Below are 24,243 nucleotides of genomic sequence, written 5' to 3' on the forward strand. Positions count from 1 at the left end.
GCTTGTTTTACAACAAGAACAACGAGTTGCTTATCACCATTTCAGTTTATGAATCAGACCATTTCAGTTCATTGAAGTGCAGATAGTAGATCTGCAATATGAAGACAAGCACCAAAAAGCACAAGATCTGCTGGGAGGCATCAAGAACAAGTAAACTTCCTTTGAAGTTGCTCGTCGGGGAAGACGGTGGTGGCCTACAGGACGAAGACGACAGCCTGCGTGGCGGGGATGGAGGCCTGGGTTGGAGCCTCAGAGCAGGGAGGATGGTGGCCGGCATCGGAGCCTCGGAGCGGGGAGGCCGGCGGCCGGCGAAGGAGCCTCGGTGCGGGGAGGCCGGTGTTCGGCGACCGGCGTCGGAGGGGGGAGGCCAGTCGCCGTGGGGAACTAGGGGAGCCATGAGTGGGGAACTGGGGACTGGGGGGTTGACCTCTGAGGGAGACCATCGAAGTACATCTTCCAATACTCGATGGGCCCTTGGGAGGCAGGTGTGCTTAAGTCTGTCCACTCGATGATGAAATCGACAAGTGCCTGAGACTTGATTGTAGTACGGCTTGCAAATTCCAAGGAGAAAGGGCATAGCTCCATTGCCCATTTGACGATGTGCCCGTTTGCATCATTGTTGCGAATGATGTCTCCCAGAGGGTACTCAGTCATGACCACCACACGATATCTGTTGAAGTAGTGTTTCAACTTTCGGGATATGATTAGTATGGCGTAGATCAGTTTCTGAATCTATGGGTACCTGGTCATGGATTCATTGAGCACCTCACTGACGAAATAAATTAGTCGCTGTACCTTGTAGACGTGGTCGGGCTCGTCGCGCTCGACATGGCAGTGGAGACCACTCGATTAGTTGCCGCGATGTAAAGCAGGAGGATTTCGTCTTCTCTGGGAGTAGTGAGGACCGGAGGTGATGTAAGGAATTGTTTTAGCTATGTAAAGGCAGCGTCTGCTTCCTCCGACCACTCAAACTTCTTGGATGCTTTGAGCAGCTTGAAAAACGGTAGTCCTTTTTCACCTAATCTTGATATGAAACGACTGAGGGCAGCCATGCATCTGGTAAGCTTCTGAACATCCTTCACCTTTTTGGGCGGCTTCATATCCAAGACAGCTTTTACCTTCTCTGGGTTAGGGCGTATGCCGTCGTGACTAACGACGTTGCCGAGCAATATACCAGATGGAACACCAAAGATGCACTTCTTTGGGTTTAATTTCCATTGGAATGTGTTAAGAGCTGCAAAGGTACGTTCTAGGTTGTCAACAAGGGTGTATGCTTCCTTGGTTTTAACAACTACATCATCAACATAAGCCTCGACGAGGTCGTCTTTTATCTCGTCTTTGAGGCAGGCCTGTATGGCGCGTTGGTAGGTAGCCCCGACGTTCTTGAGCCCGAACGATATGGTCGTATAGCAGTAGGCACTGAAGGGCATGATGAAGGATGTCTTGATCTAGTCGTCCTTTTTGAGAGTGATCTAGTGATAACCAGAGTAGCAATCAAGAAAGGAAAGCAACTCGCAACCAGCAGTTGAATCTACGACCTCGTCTATGCGAGGTAAGCCGAAGGGGTCTTTAGGGCAGTGTTTGTTGAGATCAGTGTAATCAACGCACATTCTCCATTCATTATTCTTTTTGCGTACAAGAACCGGGTTGGCTAACCACTCTGAATGATATACTTCTTTGATAAATCTGGCTGCTAAAAGCCATGTAACTTCTACCCTAATAGCCTCCTTTTTGTCGCGAGCGAACCATCGTAGCTTCTGCTTGATGGGTTTGGCCTTGCCATCGATATTTAAGGAGTGCTTGATCAGGTTTCGAGGTACACCGGGCATGTCAACGGGTTTCCATGCGAACACACACACGTTGCTTCTCAAGAACCTGATGAGCACGTCTTCCTATTTAGGATCCAGGTTGGCCTTGATAAGGGCCGTTTTGCTAGGATCACCATCGACCAGCTAGATCGCTTTGTGCTCTTTGGACTTGATGTTCTTGCGTGGGGCTTCGAGCTCTGGGATCTCTAGGTGATCGGCTGGGGTCTTCTTAGCGTCGAGCGTGGTCTTGGCCATATGAATAGAGAGGTCATGAGCCTCTACTATTTTGAAGCTGTCATCCTCGCATGTGTAAGCTACATATACATTGCCCCTGAGAGTTAGAACCCCCTTCTTGGTAGGCATCTTGAGCACCAGATACCTGTAGTGAGGTATGGCCATGAACTTGGTGAGCGCTGGTCGGCCAAGGATAGCATGGTAGGTGCCTTTGAAGTCGGCGACCACGAAGTTGACGTAGTCGGTGCGGAAGTGGTCTAGGGTACCAAATTGCACAGGTAGCGTGATCTGCCCAAGAGGTGTGGAGCTCTGTCTAGGGGTAATGCCCCAGAACTGTGCCTCGTATGGCTTGAGATTAGCCTGGGTTATCTTCAGGGCTGGCAAACTATTCTTGAACAGTATATCGATGGAACTGCTGCCGTCAATCAGCACTCTATCGAACTGGACCTTGTTGACACAAGGATCAAGAACCAGAGGAAAACACCCTGGCTCAGGTATCACAACCCATTGGTCCTTTCTGCTGAAGGAGATCTCGCGGTGAGACCAAGGAGGGAGCCATGGGTCGGCGATGAGGTTGTCGGTATTGGCCACGTTCAAGCAAGCATGGGCGAGCAGCTTGCGTTCTCATTTGGTCTTGATGGACACTCTGCCCCCAATGATGGTGTGGATGTGGTCGGTTGGCTTGACATAGTTGTGACAGGGATCTACGTCTTCATCATCGTTGTCCTCGTTACGCTGCTCCCCTACGTCATTAGGCTTGTCGGATGTATCCAGAGCCTGTTGGCGCATGTAGATACATTTGAGAACATGGCAATTCTCCATGGTATGTTTGACTTGGGATGGAGCTAGTAGGGTCCTTTCAATGCTTTGGCGTAGTCTTCTTCGTAGTTGTGACATCCGCCACCTTTTTTAACAGCGTTGACTTTGCCATCATCTTCTCGAGCACGCTTGCCTCTGTAATCGTCATGGCGATTACGCTGTTGATTATGCTGGTCTCGGTGGTCGCGTGAATCGTTGCGCTGGTTGCGGCGATCAAAATTGTTGTTTCGACCACGGTTGTCGCGGTAGTCATCGCGATGTGGGGGTGGTCGGAGCGTGGAACCCTTGCTGCTTCTTCGATGATTACCTTTTTAGCATCATCGGCATCTGCATATTTTTTAGCAGTGGCTTGGAGCATTGTGACCAATTTAGGTCTTTTGTGGAGGAGCTTGTTCCTTAGGGCACCGTGGAAGCGGAGACCAGTGATGAAAGCTTCGATTGCCTCATTGTCGGAGATTGACGGGACCTTGATGCGCATCTCCGAGAAGCGTCGGACGTACTCGTGTAGTGGCTCATCTTTGTGATCTCGAATCCGCTGCAGATCATATTTGTTGCCGGGTTGTTCACAAGTAGCAATGAAGTTGTCGATGAATGCTTGCTTGAGCTCTTGCCAAGAATCAAAGTAGTTCGTCGGCAAGCTGACCAGCCAATGGTGGCCTACATGGCCGACGGTGACTAGGAAGTAATTAGACATGACGTGCTCGTCAGCCATGGCTGATCTACATGCGGTTTCGTAGAGCATGACCCATAACTCGGGGTTCTCCTTGCCGTCGTACTTCTGGAGTTTTTCAAGCTTGAAGTTTTTGGGCCATATGACTTGGCAAAGGTGAGGGGTAAACTGCTTCAAACTCGGAGGGCCGTGGGTGGTATCATATTCCATATGGCGATAGCTTTCGTGGGATGCACGATCGTTGGCTCTTTGGTTAATGCGATCACGTAGATCGCGTTCTTCGAGGTAATGGCGGAGATCATTATTGCCATCACGGCGATCCCGATTGCCCCCTGGTTGACCCCACGACCACTGTTATCACAGCGATTGTTGCGGTTGTCTCGATAGTTGTCGTCCCGGTAGTCACGGCGGTTGTCATCCCGGTAGTCACGGCGGTTGTCGTCCCGACCACCATCATGACCACCGTTTCCACCTTGATGGTTGTCTGATGGGTTGTTGTTGCACGAGCCATGTTGGTTGGGTGGCTGTGAGTGACTTGAGTACTGGCGGCTGCGGCTTGATTCGACTGAGACGGACGGAGCCCGGGCTTGGTTTACAATCTCTGCGGTCTGGGCTATAGCAGCCGTCAGGTAAGCTTGTACATCAACGTGAACTGCCTAGATTTCTGGGGTATTGGGTAGTCGTTGCATTGTCGCCATAGCAACAGCTACGTTGGCGCTTGGAGTCCTAAAGATCTGCTTGTCCCCTACCCTATCAAAGGCATTGTTGAGATCGCGTGGCTAGACCCTTATGCGTCATGCCTCCTCTTCTGCCTTGGCTTCGGCTTGTCGGTGATTAAACTGGTCAATATTACGTGCTTCGCGTGCTAGCCTTTCTTGTTCTATTTCACCAACTGCCGGTGGCTCGTCATTACTAACAACATTGATCAAGTCTCCTCGCCTTGGTGGGAAAGATGAGAATCGTGAGAAACCCGGGGAGTGGTCTGGGATATCCAGATCGTATTCAACTTCTTCAATGTCACGACACTGGAGCTCAGTGTGGACGGAGCCAATAGATGCGATGCTAGACGGGGAGCTTGAACCGCCCTCTTGAACTGTGTGGACTGACCCTTCTTGATATTCCTCGATCCAAACCATGTTGATGAAGTTGCGTGGCTTTGGCCGATGTCGGTGTATAGAACACAGATCCGAGCGGCGTTGTATATTGTGCGCATAGTTGGAAATAGTGTTTCGCAGGCCGTAGGGCTGAGCCTGGTAGTTCACCATCGGGGCTTCGCACTCGGAGAGCCAGAGACCCGTTGCGGGGGCTGGTCGGCGACAAACGGAGCGCCCTTTAGGAGTAGACGTGACCACGAGATCCATACCGAGTCATGCAGGACGATTGGCTCGAGCTGGTCGGGTAGATCTGTTGTGGGTAGTGGTTACCTGCTTGATAGGTTGATTTTGAATAGAATCTACCAGAGCTAGGGTTTCAGCAAGCTTGGTGCCAACCCGATCGATGGAGTCTAGCAGGTCGGTGTTGTCGATCTGCCTCCCTTTGTAACGAGAAGCGGACGACGGGTTGTCGGCGTGGCTGAAGATGATGCTGGTGTGGCTAGAGCCAGATCCAACGTGGTTAGAGCCATAACTGATGCTGGTGAAGCAGTGGTCGATGCAGATTGGATCCGCGCCTCCTCCGTGGTCATGGCGATGAAGTTGTCAGAGCCAGTGGTCCAGGTGATCTGGCCGATGGTGAACGTGAGGCCGTTCGGCATAGCCATGGAACTAGGGATGATGACCATCTTGTTCGTCTGGGGAGCAGTACGCACACCCCCTACCTGGCGTGCCACTGTCGACGAAATATGGTTGGCAGTCTACCTAGGGGTATGCCCAAGGTAGTAGATTATCGGCAGACAGATGCACAAGCTACAAACAAGATGGTGACGCAAGACAGACACGAGGTTTTATCTAGGTTTGGCCGTCGTGAAGGCGTAATACCTACGTTCTGTGTCTGATTGTATTGTTGTATGTCAATGAGAAATGTTTTAAGAGGGGTCCCCTGCTCGCCTTATATAGTCTGGGGAGCAGGGTTATAGATCTGGAAACTAATCCTAACCAGTTACAATTGCCATAGGTGGCCAGATAAGGATTCCTATTCTAACCGACCAGGATCTTGCTTGATCTCCAAGTCTGCCTTGATTCCTTGCGCGGGACTCCGAGCAGATTGGTCGGGCCGCGCGTCGTCTTCTAGCGGGCCAGACCCCCTGGTCCGGGCCGACCCAAGACTAGCCGTAAGGGTATAGGGGTTAATACCCCCACACTGGGGAGGCCGGGATCGCCGGCCGCGTGGCCGCGTGGGTGAGCCCGTGAGGGTGACGGCGGCTGCTGGTCGCGGGTCGCCTGGTCAGCTGGTGGGAGTGGGATGGGATTGGGAATCTGGGACGACGGATGAGTGAACTGAAACCCTAGAATCTGAAGATTATGTAGCTCTTACGTAGTGGCCCCACATGTCAGTGCGTGTTTCACGAGTTTGCGGATGCGGGCATGCTCTTTTTTTCCCGTTTACCTTTGCCCGTTGGGCACAACTCTATGCCCGCGCATGTGCCGGCGGGCACAGGTTCGCGCCCGTATTTGCGCCCACCGGGTCGGGTGCCCGCGGGTGCGTGGATTTTTTTGCCCGTTGCCATCTTTAGACGCGGACACATGCAAAAAACGCTCTGTCATTGGTGACGACGGTGTGAGAACTTGGAATCGGCATTTTTCAGTCAGAAGTGATCAAGTATCAAGGCATTTTCATTTTGCAACCGAAACTTGTTGTGCTAGAATTGTACTGAAGATTGTTGAGAGACGACAGCTAGTGCATCCATCGGCATTGCCTTCGACAGGAGACGGTATTAGAACTTCAGAACGACTCTAGTGTTTATTCAATCGGTTTGTTCGCTGGTTGGTTTTTGGGTTGATAAGCCTGGCTGGTACTGGTTTGTTATGAGAGGAAAATACTGTTGGCTGACTGATAAGCCCTGGCTGAAACCAACAAGCGAACATGCTAAATTTGTCTTCTTTTTCAATTCACTTTTGTTAGTTGAGTTACTAATAATACTAATAGTATGATAAAGTAGACATCCAGACAGGTTGTCTTCAAATCTTTTTCTTGGGGTGATTCCGTATGGGGCCTTGATATTTCACCCACCCATGGCCATTCATAAAACAACATGATTTGCTTACAAAGGGATATCTCACCAACAGTTCTGTGACATGATGAAATATGTCACCAGCACCAACCGCGCGCGCCCACCGTTTTTTTAGCATTTTCTCCAACATTTTACGCTCACCGCTACGAGACAATATACCATCAGAATAAATATATATAAAAAGTTGTCTAACACAATACTATGGATCAAAGTGTCACATGTCATTGTCAAAAAAAAGAACACGCCTACAAACAAGCTAATATTGAACTTACATTACTAGATAACAGACTTTAGAACGATGTCCCAATTTAGCATTAGTCTCGGCATTTTTTTGCCCCCGGGACTAAAGGACCCTTTAGTCCCGGTTGGTAATATCAACCGGGACTAAAGGTCCCTGTCCAACGGTCATTCGCGGGGCAGGGATCTTTAGTCCCGGCTGGTATTACCAACCGGGACTAAAGGCTTTTAGTCCCGGTTCGGGTGATGCCCCGGGAATAAAGGTTAATCTTTAGTCCCGGTTTGGCCCCCCTAATCGGGACTAATTATCCCGGCCTATAATTCAGCTCATTTCTTCCTCCCCGAGCCCGAGCCATTCCATTCAAACTCACTGCCTGTGTTCTTCAGCTTGCTGTTGTTCTTGCTCTCTACCCCTCCATTGGTGTTGCTCTTCGATTTTGGAGGTAACAAACTTAATCCTCTTATGTTTTATCAGTAGCTTATCTCATTTTGCGATGTAGATGCATGTATAACTTTATATGTTGGACTTTATTATGATTTTATATGTCATTTTTAGCTCAAAATCACATGATGATTTGCATATATGTTTGGATAAACAAAAGTTAAATTAGTTCATCAAAATCACGCCTCGCTCGTCCTCGCTGGAGCACGCGCCATCCTCGTCCCCGGTGGCTTACGTGATCTTAGAATTAATTTTTCCATGAAATGAAAAACTTAGAAAATTGTTAGAAAATTGTAGAAAATCCGTACTAGTTGAACTTGCGGACCGTGTTCAGCTCGGCAAGCATGTTCTCTGCCGAGCGGTAACGGACGTCAAGGAGGAGCTTTGATTCTACGAGGGAGAGCGGCAACGGTCGTGGAAGACCGTATTCCCTTTCTCGTAGAATCGGAGCTCTTCCTTGGCCAAGTACGGTGCCGTCCGGTGGAGAAATGCTCGCTGAGATGATCATGTAAGCAAGGTCAACTAGTACGGATGGTTATTTATTGAAACATGTTTTTGAGCTATAATTTGATGAATATTTGATAACTTCAGACCTACAAATGTCATCTACAAATGTTACCGGCGCGGTAACCGGGATCATTGTCCCGGCGCGGTAACCGAGACTAAAGGCCGTTACCGTCCGGGACAACAAGTCCATTCTGTAGTAGTGTTAGGGGCTGAATATTGCAATTTCATCTGTTCAAGGGTGAATAGTGTGTTTCTAGCACAACTTATTAAGGTTAAGGGTCTCTTTAAACAAAGGATTTTTAAACGCCAGAATATGAAAAACATAGGATTAGAATTGCATGAAACTTGAAAAATACAAGGAAATCTAGTATGGGAGTTGCTATTGTCATGTGCCTGAATTTTTTGGAATTTTCAGGCAACAATTTTACACAATCAACTAGTATAATTAAAAGAATAACTCACAAGAGATAATTAATATGTTTTCGTAATAGCTCGTTGCCATTCGTAACAAAAAAAATCAGACACATGTAATATAGGAGAAATGTAGAGATATAGACATAAAGGAAAGTTTTTATGCGTCTAACCTCATCCTAGTTTCCCTCCAAAATTTCTATGGTTTTACAATATCCCATAGGAATTCAAAGAAAGAATTTAATTATTCCTTTATATAAAAGGAACATATAGAACATTTTTCTAAGATTAAAACCCTCTAAAACTCATATGCTTTTCCTTTGTGTTTAATAAAATGGCCTAAATGCAGAAAGTTCCAAATTCCTCTCCTCGTTGAAAAAGACAGTGAAGTTAATCGTGTCTATCAGCATATATGGTAGTAAATCACAACTTGCCAGACACTTTTTCACACTAGCCATCGCTAACGCTAAGCATCTCCTCCTTGGATAAATATAAAACGGGTGCTTATATATACTCTCTATATATATATAAAAGGAAAATGCAAAGGCACCCGTATCAGCACCACCCTCTCCTCTCATCAACCGAGCCAGCGACCAGCCACACCTCTCTGTTTTTTTTTTTATTTTTAACACTTTTTATAAACTAATTTTAAATCTAACACTATTTTTTTTAACTAACACCTTTGGCCGCGTCTATTGTCATGGCGCGGCCAAATGCTTGTGCCACGCCATGTATGGTGGCGCGGCAGGAGGCTGACGTGGCGAAGACTGGGGCCGCTGACCGGTGACGTGGCAGGCTCTGTCGTGCCACCGATCTTGGCGCGGCAGTGACGCGCCATGACTCATGGCGCGGCAGGATCAGATAAATATCGCCCGCGAGCTGCTCGCCCTATTATGGATCTATACCCCTTGGGATCGATAAACGCCTCCTGCCTGTCGCCCCTGCCCGAAGCGCTGCCGCCGCCGTGCCTGCACGCCGACCACCGCGCCTGCCAGCCTGAACGCCGCGTAGAGCCCCGCCGGCCGCCCGCCCGCGCCTGCTCACTCCGACCACGCCACGAACGCCGGCCGCCTACTCATATCAAGGTAGGCTCTCTCGATTTCATGTTATTATGATTGTTAATTTAGTTAGGGTTAGTGATTTAGGATAGTTAGGTTAGTGAATTTGTTAGTAATTTAGAATTTGTTAGGACAGTGATTTAGAATTTGTTAGTGATTTTGGATAGTTAAGGTTTGGTTAGGTAGTTAGGGTTTAGGTTATTGTTAGTTAGGATTTTGGGTTTAAGGATTGATTTTGGGTTTAGGTTACTGTTACTTAGGACTTTGGGTTTAGGTATTGATTGTCGGTACTTAGCAGTGCGTGATACGACGATTTGGATGATTTGATGAAGTTTCGTCAAATACTTATTTTTCTAGTAAAGTTGTTTAATATGTCTGTTAATGTTACTTTGAATATATACATGTGCTTTCATATTGTGTTCGTATTGCATAACAAGTAGTTTAAATTTTGCAATGCTACATAATGTTAATTTGAATAATGTTAATTTGAATACTCTAACCCTTTATTTATCAATTTATAACAGGACGGCCCCTCCCACGCAGCACCCGTTGTACCCTATTCTTGAGGTGGAGTACGACGATCAGCACCGAGCATACATCTTGAGTGACACCGACACACAGGTGGTCTTGTGATGAGGACATGACCTCTATACATATGACCATGCTTGGAGAACCATATGGAGACCAAGGAGATCAGCGAGGGTGTCCTAAGCAAGAAGGAGGCCCGAAGCTCATCCGGTTCGAGTCACCAAGGTGGAGGCTCAAATCAAGTTCGAGTCCATCTCGACCTCCAGGACCAGTCTGCCTTAAACTGGTCACCCAGGATGTATCTGGACTCCGTTTTCGATGATCCACATATGAATTGAAAGCTAATTTGATAAGGAAGTCAATCCAAGTGGTTTCACGTCAAAAGACCTTCGGAATCAACGGGGATCGTCGAAACAAGTCAGCGTCCAGAATATATCAGGGTGCTGCGACACCGTCTTTTGGTCCGTTGGACCGTGTATCGTGTTTGGGCCCATTAGGGGGCGCGTCCAGGGGGGGTGACACCCAAGCCTCTATAAATAGCAGCCATCGCTCTCCTTAGGGTTTGGGTTTTATTTAGTTCTTGATTTCCTCGTGAAACAGACGTCGTTTTGCTGTAACTGTCGTCGCCAAGGCCGCTTGCTATGAACTAGGGCCCTAGTTCTTGATCTTGTTCGCCTGTGGCGATTAGTCCTTTCAAATAAAGACTTGAACTCTTTCTCATTATCATAAGCCTCATATTTATTTGCAATTTTAGATTGCATTTATCTTGTTCTTGCTTGTGTTCTTGATTCGCTTGCAGGAAAGCCTTCTCGGCGAAGTCAATCGCGTTCGCGTGGTTGATAACCAACGGAGCAGTGGTGTAACGGTTGCGGGGGTCCGAATCAGTCTTGGTTCAAAGCCTAGATCGTGAACGTCGAGTCTCCACCAAGCGATGCTATCATACCTTTCGGAAGATTGGGCCTAATCTACATCAAGTGGTATCAGAGACCTTGTTGTCCGTTAGGTATAACTCTGTTCTCCCTTTTAGATTGTTACTGTTTTTGTATTAACTATAGTCCACAAAAAGCCAAAAAATATACAACATCACATATTCCCTGTCCTATAGTCTCATTGTGACATGCAATTTCGTCTCTGTTTCGCGTTGTTGAGTTTGTGCCCTAGGTCAAGTTCTTGTTGCTGGTTTTAGATCGTTTTTAGTCCTGTTTGTGTTTTTCCCTTTGTTTTTCATCATAATCCGTGAACATCTCCAAGTCTTGTTGAGTTTCCTTTGTATCCATCAAACCCTAGTCCACGCCATCTAATTTCCTACACTTGTCTTCACTGTTTCCTTCAAATCATTACTGTCGTGACCAATTTTGCGCGCATTGTTCCCGTTTTGTCCTCTAATTCGGAGTGCGTTCGTAAAACTAGTCTAGTTTTCGCATACGAACTCGGATTTCGACGTTCCATATATCAAAATCGATCAAAAAATTTTTGGATCCGTCCATCCCCTGTTTTATCAGGGTCGGAGATTTTTTTTGGTCAAAAAGTGGTCACAAGATCCTCTTTTCGTGGTCACAAGGTCTTTGTCGATTTCGAGCACGTCTTCTAAAAATTTCACAGGCCACGTCTTTCACTTGTTTAAGCTCATATTTTCTGTGGTTACTTCTTTTGTGCTCCTAAGTGAAGAAAAAATATCAAAAAAATAAAAAGAAAAAGTCAAAGAATCCTAAAAAACAACGACAGCCCAAAAATAGAGAAAAAAGAGAGGGGCAAAAGTGGAACAATATCTAGAAAAGCACATAGAGAGCGTCATTTGAGCTGTGTTTGTGTGTGCTGATTTCTATCTTGTTCCTAATCATATTCTTGCTGTTCACATCACTTGATACATTTGGTACTTGGAACGTGAGTAGGCCAGCAACTAAGACAAGTACTTAGGATACTTATTCAGCTTTGCTATTCAGTTGCGAATTTTGCTATTCCTTGCTACTATATTTGTGCCTGTCCAAACTCCACTTTCTTCTAACCAAGTACAGGTTCGCCTTGCAACTGTTACACTCAAGCTACAACGGTATCACAGTCACCGACCGATTGCACCGCTTGTTGCTTTGGTAAGAACACTTATAAGACCGTGGTAAGATGCTTGAGAGTTGAGTACCTTGTTTTTCCTTGTCCACAACCTAAGTAGTTGGTAGGGATAATATTTTTATGTTGTCTTTTGCTGTCTTCTAACAATGACAGGTTGTTCGTATCCACCGACTTATGATGGTATAGGTGCTAATGAGTACATGAAGTGGAAAATTGCCGTCAATAACATATTTGCTACTCACTTTATGTATCCAAGGAGAAAGGTACAAAATGCAGTTAGTGTTTTGCGACATTCTGCTTTATCTTGGTGGGAGTCTTTAGATCCTTCTGATAAGCCTCAAACTTGGAATGATATGAAACTTCTTATGCGAGAAACCTTTGTTAATCCACCTCCTATTTTGACTTCATATGATAAGGTGCACCATTTAGAGGAAGAGTCTGTTGTTATTCCTCCTGCTATGCCTAACCTTTTGTAGGATAATGTAGAAAAGAGCGAGGATGACGTGACAGAAAATGAGAAGCTCATAGCCTCATGTGAAAATTCAGAACCATCAACTATTACCCCTGCTGAACATGAGAGCAAAGGTAATGCCCATGATGCTAAACTCATAGAAGGTGAGAGTTCTCTTGATGTGCTAAATGTTTTCACCAATCATGCTATGATAGAGCAAATTTTAGTAGAGCATTCACTTGATTTACCTTTGTCACAAGATGATTTGCTTGATGTTTCTTATGACGAAGATGACTTGCATGATGATATTTATGTTATACCCATGCAATCATTGAAGAATGATCACGCTATATGTGTGCTGAAAATGAGCACTTGTGCTAAAAACAGACTTGTTATTCATAATGCTAGTGAAGTTGATGAGCTAAAATTGTTGTCTTCTTTAAATACTTTGGGTTACATTGAATTTGATGTTCCATGTAATCTTAGTTCTTTAGAGGAGAAACTTTATGCATATGCTGATTTGCCATGGTTCTCTAGACATACATATCATGTTTTTGGTAAATATAACAACCAAGGGCAATATTTGATACAACGAGTTTACATTTGTACAAATCCAAATTCTCCTTTAGTTGTGCAAATTAATGATCAACTAGAGGACAGTAAAATCAATGCTGTTGTTATGCCATATTTCTCTAGTTTTGCTTTTCAAACACAAGTGGAATCCAAAGAAAGGGAGCATATATTTCTTGTTAGTACTAATCTTTTGCAGGATAATATTGGCAAACATCATGTGTATTTCAATCGAGCAGACTACATGTCTATAGGACAAGACATGCTACAAACTTGGACATGTGGTCATATTCTTTCTCACAACATTGTGCATTCCCATTATTTTGGAAACCTCGTTTGTCCTCATGTTGTGCAGGATCGACTTCAAACAAAATCGATGACGAGGACGGCTTTTCGTCAAGAAAGGGAGGATGATGAGGACATGGCCTCTATACATATGACCATGCTTGGAGAACCATATGGAGACAAGGAGATCAGTGAGGGTGTACTAAGCAAGAAGGAGGCCCGAAGCTCATCCGGTTCGAGTCACCAAGGTGGAGGCCCAAATCAAGTTCGAGTCCATCTCGGCTTCTAGGACCAGTCTGTCTTAAACTGGTCACCCAGGACGCATCCGGACTCCGTTTTCGATGATCCACATATGGATGGAAAGCTAATTTGATAAGGAAGCCAATCCAAGTGGTTTCACATCAAAAGACCTTCAGAATCAACAGGAATCATTGAAACAAATCAGCATCCAGAATCTGTCAGGGTGCTGCGACACCATCTTTTGGTCCGTTGGACCGTGTATCGTGTTTGGGCCCATTAGGGGGTGCGTCCAGGGGGTGACGCCTAAGACTCTATAAATAGCAGTCATCGCTCTCCTTTGGGTTTGAGTTTTATTTATTTCTTGATTTCCTCGTGAAACAAATGTCGTTTTGCTGCAACTGTCGCCGCCAAGGGCGCTTGCTGTGAACCAGGGCCCCAGTTCTTGATCTTGTTCACCTGTGGCGATTAGTCCTTTCGAATAAAGACTTGAACTCTTTCTCATTATCATAAGTCTCATATTTATTTGCAATTTTAGATTGCGTTTATCTCGTTCTTGCTTGTGTTCTTGATTTGCTTGCAGGAAAGCCTTCTCGGCGAGGTCAATCGCGTTTGTGTGGTTGATAACCAATGGAGCAGTGGTATAATGGTTGCGGGGGTCTGAATCAGTCTTGGTTCGAAGCCTAGATCGTGAACGTCGAGTCTCCACCAATCGACGCTATCATACCTTTCGGAAGATCGGGCCTAGTCTACATCATCTTGCCTACTTTGAGGCCCTGCACGCACACCAGGACGCACCAGTGGGACGAGCGTTACGCGCCGTATATACGGCGTGCCAGCTTCCTCGAGCTTGTCCATGTTGTCAACTACGGTCTTCTGCCCCTTGACCCAGCACTACTTACTGTAGATGTAGACAGATGCGAGTGCCTTCTTTATATGTAAACATTCTTATAACAAATTTGAGTCAACTAATAGTCGTTCTATTCTTATAATAGGTGGAGGCCAGAGACCCATACGTTACACCTACCTTGTGGCGAGATGACCTTGACCATGCAGGACGTGAAGGCTATCTTTGTCCTTCGGTTGGGAGGACTTCCAGTGACGTGTATAGTTGACAACGATCACTGGAGGAAGCTGGTGGCTCAGTTCACTGGCTTTCTTCCATCGGACGACGAGGTTTTAAAGAAAAATAAGTGAGCAATTCAAGCCTATTTAATACTTACATTACTTTCCTACAGCCATCTGGTCTCATTTTCTTTGGTGAATTTTAGGAAAAGTTCTGGAGTTTCATCATCTTAGATCACAAAGTGCTTTGATTACTTGGACCCATAGGCTAACGAGGCTTAGATCAACAGGTTCGCTAGAGTGTGGCTTTGGCACTTCCTTGGTGCTTTCCTCTTTCCAAACACCTCAAGCAACACCATCAACTATATCTTCCATGACATACTATGCCAGCCGTGGGAGAATATAGCGGCATATAGCTGAGGCAGCGCTATCCTAGCATGGACGTATCGATAGCTATGTGTTGCCTGCCATCGCACCTTAGGGTATGCAAACCTTGGGGAGTGCTCCTACTTACTCTAGGTTTGGTGTTGGGAACGATGGCCCGTTGGGAGGCCCCTTAATACTGGTTTACCGGTAAGTACTTCGGTTCACTATATTCTTCGAGGCAGTTACATATGATGAGATTATTAATGGCTAATTCATTATCGTGTTCAATGCAGCAATGGAATGGACATGATACACTCCCTATAACTCTATATATCTAGACAGAAGCAGAGTTAGTTAGAGGGAATGCGAGGCATAAGTACAGGGAGTACACGGACGGTCTCGATGTCCTGACACAATACCAGGTTACGTCTCTTTACTATCATACATGTGTCTTATTTGATGTACACTATATCACAACCTAACTCAATTACAAAATGTTTAGGTGCATTAGTGTCCTTAGGATGCTTCGAAGCTCCAGTACTATCTCAGTCATATCACTAGGGACGAGTTAGATGAGTATCGCTGCAACGTCTCTCTTATTTTCTTCCACATGGTTGAGATTCAATTGTCCATCAGGGTCTACAGATAGTTTGAAAGAATGATAGGCTGCCCACCACCACTTTACTCCACCAACCAAGGATTGCACAGGTGCGTTATCGATTAATAACAAAGCTACAATTCAGATGTGTGTGTGGTACAACTAACATCGTTTTGTTGCAGGTATGACCATAGGAAGAGGTACAAGACTAAGGATTGGCACGTGACACACAACACACACATCCACTTGTGGGAGACCAAGGAACGGCAGCCGGTCCATGCAGGTCCTCCACACGACCAGCACACCTTCGACGAGTACCTGCGGTGGCTTCATAGGTCTATGAGGACACATATCATGCCCCCATACACTGAGGAGGCGATTGATGAGGACTCGGAGGAAGATGTGATCAAAGATGTGTACGACGTTGCCACTAGGGAGGACACATAGCTACAGAGAGTCCCGCTTCAAAGATATGTGGTAAGATACTTGAATGGTACAATTTGTTATCATTTTGGTATTAAGTATGTGTACTAAAACTGTCCAACTGTGTTTCTATACCTAGGCGACATAATTGTCAAGGATGTCCAGACGTTCTCGAGGCTTTTGTGGAGGTAAACATAAACTTGTCCATTCTAAAAATATTTCTTTAGTGTATATATGTTTAGGAAATATACTAACTTTAACGTCTATTTATGCAGAAGGTGAAGAAGAGCTGCAGAAAGCTAGCTTAGGAGCTAAGCTGCACGAACACTCCTTATGTGGAACCGCCACTCCCGGCGTAGTCAGGTAGCACGTCTTCAGCCTCTTTGAGGACACCAATCGGCTCTTCTCAGCTGGTGATAGGTGCCATTTCTGTAGTGCGTACACCACCACATCATAGTGCTAGGAAGGACCCTGCAACTGAGGACGACGATGACGACGATGACCTCCCGGGCTTCCACAGACAGCACGGCCAGTGGGACGATTGGCCGTAGGACGAGATCAGCATGTGTCAGCTAGATGATGCCCGCTTGGTACCCAAGGAGTCTCACAGGTACTAACAAAGGTAGTTTCTTTAAATACGTAGGCTCCATGAACTAACGATCATAAAGATTATAAGTAATCATGCATATCATATACTAGCAAGGTACAAGCCATACGCACTGGCGACGCGACCACACCAACATTGGCTATACTCCCAATGTGTTGCAAACAAATCCGAAGAGATAGAGGCGTCCAAAGGATCCTTACACTCCTGGGTCTTAGTTTGTTAGGTCGAACGAATATTGGCGTCCGAAACTTGCATGCATAGTTGGTTATGTTATGTCGAACTTATGTCAAACTAATAAAAATTTTATATGGTAGCTTGTCAACTTGCGCACGGACTGCATTTATTTGCTTCATATTCGTTTCAATGTGTCGCGGTAGCACTACCGACGAGATTAAGTAGCAACTAGTTCGAGAACCGACAGTCCTGGCGTATCTCGATGCCGGTGGCCGGCATCTTGCGCGAGGGGTCAAGAAGGCCGGGGTCCATTGTCTCGTCGCTGCCGATCCTACAATATGGGGTCAAAAAGCCAAAAAAATAAATGATTCGTTTTTAGCCCTTATAAAAAGAAAATAGATTCTTGAACCTCTTTCATGCTCATGTCACGTCGTGGTACTGCAGAAAAAAGAACCGCAAAATCCGATCCAATTTTTTATAATCGATTAGTTAACATGGTGGTTAACCGTATTATGAAAGGCGAAAAAAAATCATTGGCTTATCAAATTCTCTATCGAGCCATGAAAAAGATTTAACAAAAGACAGAAATAAATCCACTATTGGTTTTACGTCAAGCAATACGTAGAGTAACTCCCACTATCGACGTGGAAAGTTCCGATTAAACCATCCAGGTACTGCCGCGCTATGCGTCATGGCGCGTCACTGCTACGCCAAGATCGGTGGCGCGGCAGACCCTGCCACATCATCGGTCAGCGGTCCCGGTCTTCGCCATGTCAGCCTTCTGCCCGTCACCATACATGACGCGGCACAAGCATTTCGCCGCGCCATGATAATAGGCGCGGCCAAAAGTGTTAGTTTTGAAGAAAAAAGGTATTAGATTTAAAATTAGTTTAAAAAAGTGTTAAAAAAATTGCCTCTCTTGCCTGCCACCCGTGTCCTCCCTGCAAACTGCCAGCCAGCCAGACACGCCACGTGCAATTTTTGCATTTTGGTCCCTTTTTAAAATATTTTTTACAAAAAGACCCCTGCCAAAACTTTTGCTACAAATAGACCATTTTTAAGTGTCTTAGGAAATCACGCCGAGGTATGAAGGTCGGTGTCGACTGACTCGACGCCGAGTCCTTGCCACGTCACCGATGACTCCGGGGCTGGCGCATGGGGCCCAGTATGTCGGCGTCGTGTCAGCCAACGCCACAGGTCTAACTTTGACGCGGTGGGGAGTCACGCCGAGCTCTTAGCACCATCCGGCGCGCGGCCTAGGTGGCCCAACAACGCTTCGTAGGCCAAGAGGTCGGCATGCGATCAGCTGACGCCAAGACGCTAATCTCGGTGTGGCCCGACTCAACGCCAAGGTTCAGTCAGTTGAGGCCGTGCCGTGACCCCCTTCTTCCTCCTCCCTCTATTCAGAACCAATAGGTGGCCATTTCCCACTCCCTCTCTCTACCCACGAACCCTAAATCCTAAATCTAGCTCTTGGGAGGCCAGATCGAGGGTTTTGATGTTTTGCCAAGGTACTCCTCTTTCCCCTCTTTCATTTCATCCATTTAGATTCGGTTGTTTGTGCTTTTTTTGAACTTAGCATTATAGGTTTGGTTCATGTTCATGCCATTCGTGCAATGTATTGTGGTTCAAATGATTGAATGACCTAAATGTATGGTTGTTGTTGTTGTAGTATATGTTCTGTTTTATAATCATTGAGTTAAATTTTGTGTTTGTTGGAATTCAAATTTGCTTAGGGTTTGTAATGAAAAACTTATTTGGGAGGTATGGTGATTTAGTGTTAGTAGCTTTACATTCGTTGCAAGGTACTTTGGATTGATTTTTTTTCTACGTAATGTTAGGATGCCAAGGTGTGGTAAAGCTCGTATTCCAAGGCAATCCCAATATTTATTCATTATTTGTGCAACAAATAGAAAACCCTAGGTTTATGTTTGGTTCTCCATTAATATGACTAAATTCTTTCAATTGTAGCTATGGTCGCAAGAGGGCAAATCCCTACGGCCTAAAGTCTCTCCCTGAAGGTGTTCCTCGACCCATGTGCTTTTGTGGTGATCCTTGTAAGGTAGACATCTCTGAAGATGAGGAAACATATAGACAGAGGTACTGGATGTGTCCCAATTATGCATGGGAACCTACAAAGCAATAGTGCCGTGCATCGATTGTGAGGAATTTTTATTGTGTGTTAATTAATTTTCTTGTGATATTAAATATTGCTTATTTATTTATTTTATAACAATTTGTTTTTCTTGCAGACCGTTCCACCACTGTGTGACTTTGAGCAGTGGATTGACACTAAGATCAAGGAGTCGGACAAGCAGCATCTAGAAGGCATGAAGGAGTGAGATGCGGAGGTTAAGGAGAGGTTTGAGCAAAGACGCAGACAGGAGGCTATAGAAAAGGAGCATAAGGAAGAGGAGGAAAGGAGGCGTGTTGCTGTGTATAGGGCGGAGAGGGAGAAGAAGCTTGAGCGTGTGTGCCGAACGAAGGCAACGATGGAGGAGAATCTCGATGCCTAGAGGAAGGGAAAGTGGCCTCGTTGCACTCAGTAGGTATTTGGTTTATTCATGAGCGATGTCGTGTAGCCCTAGACTTTTTTTTTACTATATTGTAATGCACTCTGCTTTTATTTCAGATAAACTTATTCCCTGGACTTTTTTTATTATGTTGTAATGCACTATGCTTTTATTTTAGATGGTCTTATGCCATGCACTTCGTTAACTATCCTAGACTGTAGTGCTACTATTTGTATCACTGAAAAGGCTACTTGTACTGTTGCAGTCACTAAATGGGCTACAAGTACTGTTGCAGTCAATGAAAAGTATATTTAAAAACTCACTGAAAAGCCTAGATTCGTTTACTGTTGTATCCATATATGCAATGAATTAATATCAGAGTGATGTACTGCATTTAGATGAAGTGACAAAACACAGGTGTAGCCTTTTCAGATGAAATGACCAGTCATGGTTGTAGGCTTTTCAGATGAAGCATCTAGCCTTTGCAGATTCAATAAATGAGTACGCACACAAGTTTTTTGTCAAGTAGCATTCATGGTGAATCTGCCTTCATCTCTATATATAGTGCTCTATGTCTTGCTCCACATCCACACAACTTGTTTTCTGGTTTAGTTTTAGCAAATGTCGAGCGGAGGTTTCTCGAGTGGAAAGGGTTTTGGCGGAGGGAGAGGAAAGGGGGTGAGGAAGGGACCTCTGATTGTGTGGGAGGGTTATCTGGGTCCTGATTCTTTTAAAGAACCAATAGAGGAATTTCCTTTGGAGAGAAAGAGCGACTTCATCCGTGAGAGACCTCTTAGATCATATGACAAGTGCATTGAAGATTGGCCAAAATGCCGCCACGGTTTGGATTGCGTTGTGCAGATGTACAATGACTGTGACGGTGGAGGCCGTCGTTTCTTCAGATGTCCGCGAGGATTTGTATTTCCTTTGAACTCTTTCCTTTTTTAGATTTGCATTTGATTTATAGTAGTACTTATTGGTAGATGGGTTTTCAGGATTCAAGCTGTCCAGATAACTGTGGCTTCACTAGATGGGTCGTTCCTCCTCCTATCTATCTCCATCAATAGTACATCACATATCTACAGGGATGCATCTTTGACCTAGAGTATGGCCCTGAAAGTGGTAACAGGGACAAGTCGGATGATGACAACAGTAATGATGCAGAGGAGGCACTATGCAATAATCCATACTGCCAGTGCCCGTACCATAAGAAGCACGGGCCTCCTTCTCCACTGCCACCGCCACCATCGCCGTCAACTAGAGGATATTATGGGGAAAACGCAACTCAGTTCAATATGTGGGAGCATTATTAGGACCAACCTTTGTTAGTGTTTCGTGGGGGCCATGGGGGGAGACGAACAGAGAGCCGACGCTTTCAGAATGGAGGGAGGAAGAAGGGGGCCGCGACGCGGCTTCAAGAGTCCAGACCTCGGCGTTGAGTCGGGCCGCGCCGAGCTATTGGGCCACGAAGCGTTGTTGGGCCGCCTGGGCCGCGCACCAGATGGTGCCAATATCTCGGCGTGTAGTCCCACCGCGTCGAGGTTAGGCCTGTGGCGTTGGCTGACACAACGCCGACGTGTTGGGCCCCATGCGCCACCGTGTCGCCGTCGACCAGGGTCGTCCGTGACGTGGCAAGACCTCGGCGTTGTATCAGTCGACGCCGACCCTCATACCTTGACGTCATGTTCTAAGACGCCTAAAAAATAATCTATTTTTAGCAAACATTTTGGCATAGATTTTTTTATAAAAAATATTTTTAGAAGGGACCAAAATGCAAAAATTTCACGACACGCCACGCTCCCCATGACGCCCTCTTAAGACGAGGACGAGGAGGCGGTGGACCGGTTCGTTCGCGTTGCCCGCGACTCTCTCCGTCCTCCTACCACCCTACTCTCACACGCTTGGCGCGCGCGTGCTTCCACCCGTCCGTCGCTTCGATTGGTTTGGTTGCCCCCGGCTCCAGCAATGGCGGTGCAGGCGCATTATCACCACCACCACCACGGCGAGTCCCCTTTCCTCGTCAGGTACCTGTCGCCGCTGTACATCTTCTAATCGGTTTCTTCCGCGTTGATCGTCGGTCTGCTGGATCGGATTCGGATGGGTGATTTGAGCGTCTGGGTTGGCAGCAGCAGCGGCGGCGGCACGCCGGAGAGCAGCCGGTTGGCGGCGGCGATGGAGCTGCATCAGGCGCAGAAGGAGGCGATGGCGCCGCAGCAGGCTCCGCCCCTCTTCTTGGACTTCTCGCATGGAGGTAACCAGATCAAACAAAACGCCCGCCTTGGCTCCGCAGATTTCCTCTTCTTGGGCGCCCTTCTGTTCTGCTTCCCGATGGTGAAAAGGTCGCGAGGATTTATTTGTTGGGTTGTTGCGTACACGTAGATTGCGGCGGCGGGAGGAAGCGGCAGCGCGAGGCGGAGTCCGTGTCGCCGCAGTTCTTCTCGTTGCAGCAGCAACCGCAGGCGCAGGCGCCCAAGTTGATCAACCTGGCGCAACTGCACAAGCGGCCGGCGATGGGCCTCCGGCTCGACTTCGACGAGGGCTCGGAGCAAGTGTCGTGCACGTCCTCGGCCTCGGCGTCGTGTCTCCTCTCCGAAGAGCTCGCCGCGCAGCGCGATCAGCATAAGAACGAGATGGACCGGCTGATCCAGGAACACGTAAGAACCCGCCTGATCGATTGCGTGGTTGCCGCCGCCGATATCGACCGGCCTCGGCCTCTGTTGCTGATGGGCTCTCCTTCCTTGTCGCTTGCAGGCGGAGAGGCTCCGGCGCTCGCTGGCCGTCACTCGGCGGCGGCAGTACCGTTCGCTGGTCGGCGCGGCCGAGGCGGCGGCTGCGCAGCGGATAAGGGAGAAGGAGGCGGAGGCCTCGGAGGCCGCGCGGCGCGGCGCCGACCTGGAGGACCGGGTGGCGCGGCTGAGGGCGGAGGCGGCGTCGTGGCAGGCGAAAGTGCTCGCGGACCAGTCCACGGCCGCGGCGCTCCACGCGCAGCTGCAGCAGGCGGCGGCCGCGGCGCAGGCGAGGGGCAAGGCCGCCGAGGAAGAGGAGGACAACGCGGGCGCCGCGGCGGTGGACGACGCCGGGTCCTGCTTCGTCGACCCGGACAGGGTGGTGGAGATCGCCCCGCCGGCGCCGGCCAGGCTTTGCCGGACGTGCAGGCAGCGCTCGACCTCCGTCGTGCTGCTCCCGTGCCGCCACCTCTGCGTCTGCGCCGAGTGCGAGCCCGCCGTCCCCACCACCACCACCCCCTTCGCTGCCGTCGCGGCTGCCTGCCCCATGTGCCGTGGCGCGGTCACTGGCACGGTGCAAGTGTTCTTCTCGTAGCAAGCATTTGTGGGGGAAAAATGGGGGAAAGGTTAAAAAAAATGAAAACTGGTGCTCCTGCCAAGAGGAATTGCTGGTGAAAATGGGCAATGAACGATCGCATATTGTGTAGAGTGCATGACTTCTTTCTCTGTTTTTTTCCCTCATTTGTTCATTATAATCCTTCTATTAGTATTAGTCAAAATCCTTCTATTAGTATTCGTCAATCTCCTGCTCTTTTAGATCTAGTACCAGTAGCAGGATTAGGATCCTGCTGTCTTTTGCCTTGGTTCGTGTGGACTTCTGGAAAGGCATATGATCCTTGATCGACCGTGGACCCAGTACGTAGTACATTTTGGAAGGCAATGATGTGCAAATTTTCACTTTTTACCGCTTGATTAATGACTTGTCCAGTACGAGTACACATCCGCTAGGCGAGAAGGATGGAGGTTGCTCTGCCCTGCCCGGCTGGCCCTGCAGTTGCTCGTACACCCTCCTATACGTACAGTGCAATGCTACTACTGCAGCAGCGCGCCTTGGGGACGATGCGTTTAAAGGCGAGGCGCGGATTCGCGTGATGCGTAGTAGCGGCGGGAGACGCGGCCGATCACGTGACGATCGCCAGTCGCCAATCGCCATCGTACGTACGCTGCCGTCGCCGGCCGCGCCGTGCGATCCCGATCGGGCGTACGGGCGCGCGTCGCGGCTGCCCTGTCGGTTGTTCGCCGCGGCAGGTGCAGCAGCATTCAGTCAGAGAGAGGAGGTGGTGGGGAGCGGAGCCTTGGATGGAGGAAAGGAGATGGATGGGGGGTGTGCGCGGCGCGGCGGCGTGCGGTTGCAGGCTTGGGCAACAATTGAATTCGGCGGGAGCGCAACCGCCCACGGCAGGAAGAGGATGCCCCGGATCGCATGATCGCAACCGGTCACGGGATCTCGGGCTTTGTTGGGAAGTTGGGCCGCCGCGGGCCCACCCGCACTGATGGGCTGATTTAAAGTTAGTAGTAGTAGTGGGGTCGGCGGTGTCTGGCGGGTGGGTGCCCAGTGCCCAGTGCCCAGTGCCCGCTGCCCCCGGGGGCGACCGTTGGTTCCCGCGCTTTTTCTGGGCTCTGTGTGCCGCGCTTTTCCTGGCCTTCCTGTCACACAATACTGTAGGGCGGTATGCAATTCCGTATGCCACACCCCCCAGCACTCCATCAGGCATGGCAGGCACCACGGCTGGCTTGCACTTGAGGGGAAAAAAACGTCCTGCAGCTATGCTAGCGGTGGCCGGTGGGAGGGAGGCATCAAGCCCAGATATCTGAAGAGATAGGATTTGCGCGCCGCGGGTGGGGGCTACGGGTAGAAATCTCTTGTGTTTTCGTTTGCTGCGCGAGAACGAAAGCTAAAGCTAGCTATACCGCACATTGTTGTTTCTCTCTCCGAGCCTGCGTCAACGTATGCCTAGCCTAGCAATTCCTTGGATATCCCTAACAAAATAAAGAAGCAATTCCTTCTCCTTGGAGCGCAACCTGTGTGTCTTCACCGACTCGTGCTTGGAGCTGGAGCGATGCGATGCGAGCCTGGTGGGCAGCCCGCGTGCGCACGCACGCCGTCCGGGCTGAGTGCTGTGCCGGCGGGCTGCATCGTTTTTCCAGATGTGCCTGCGCCTTTGTGCAGTTGTGTTTGTGCTCCGCTGCACGCGCATGCTCCTCCTTTCGTTTTTCC

At 47.9% G+C, this 24,243-nt stretch overlaps 1 protein-coding gene across 3 annotated transcripts; it reads left to right on the top strand.

The window, feature by feature from the left end:
* Positions 1-21,099: 21,099 nt before the first annotated feature.
* Positions 21,100-22,927, top strand: LOC136539318 (BOI-related E3 ubiquitin-protein ligase 1-like). 3 transcript variants are annotated; one of them, XM_066531272.1, is made up of 4 exons: positions 21,100-21,263; positions 21,366-21,490; positions 21,619-21,893; positions 21,991-22,927. In XM_066531272.1, exons 1-4 carry the CDS (start codon positions 21,205-21,207, stop codon positions 22,558-22,560), a joined length of 1,029 nt encoding a protein of 342 aa, XP_066387369.1. In that variant the 5' UTR covers positions 21,100-21,204; the 3' UTR covers positions 22,561-22,927. The 3 variants fall into 3 exon arrangements, with proteins under 3 accessions (XP_066387369.1, XP_066387370.1, XP_066387371.1); XM_066531273.1 differs by having other exon boundaries at positions 21,369-21,490; XM_066531274.1 differs by having other exon boundaries at positions 21,372-21,490.
* Positions 22,928-24,243: the final 1,316 nt, after the last annotated feature.

The sequence above is a fragment of the Miscanthus floridulus genome, chromosome 2, assembly GCF_019320115.1.
Source record: "Miscanthus floridulus cultivar M001 chromosome 2, ASM1932011v1, whole genome shotgun sequence".
In the NCBI taxonomy this organism is placed as follows: Eukaryota; Viridiplantae; Streptophyta; class Magnoliopsida; order Poales; family Poaceae; genus Miscanthus; species Miscanthus floridulus.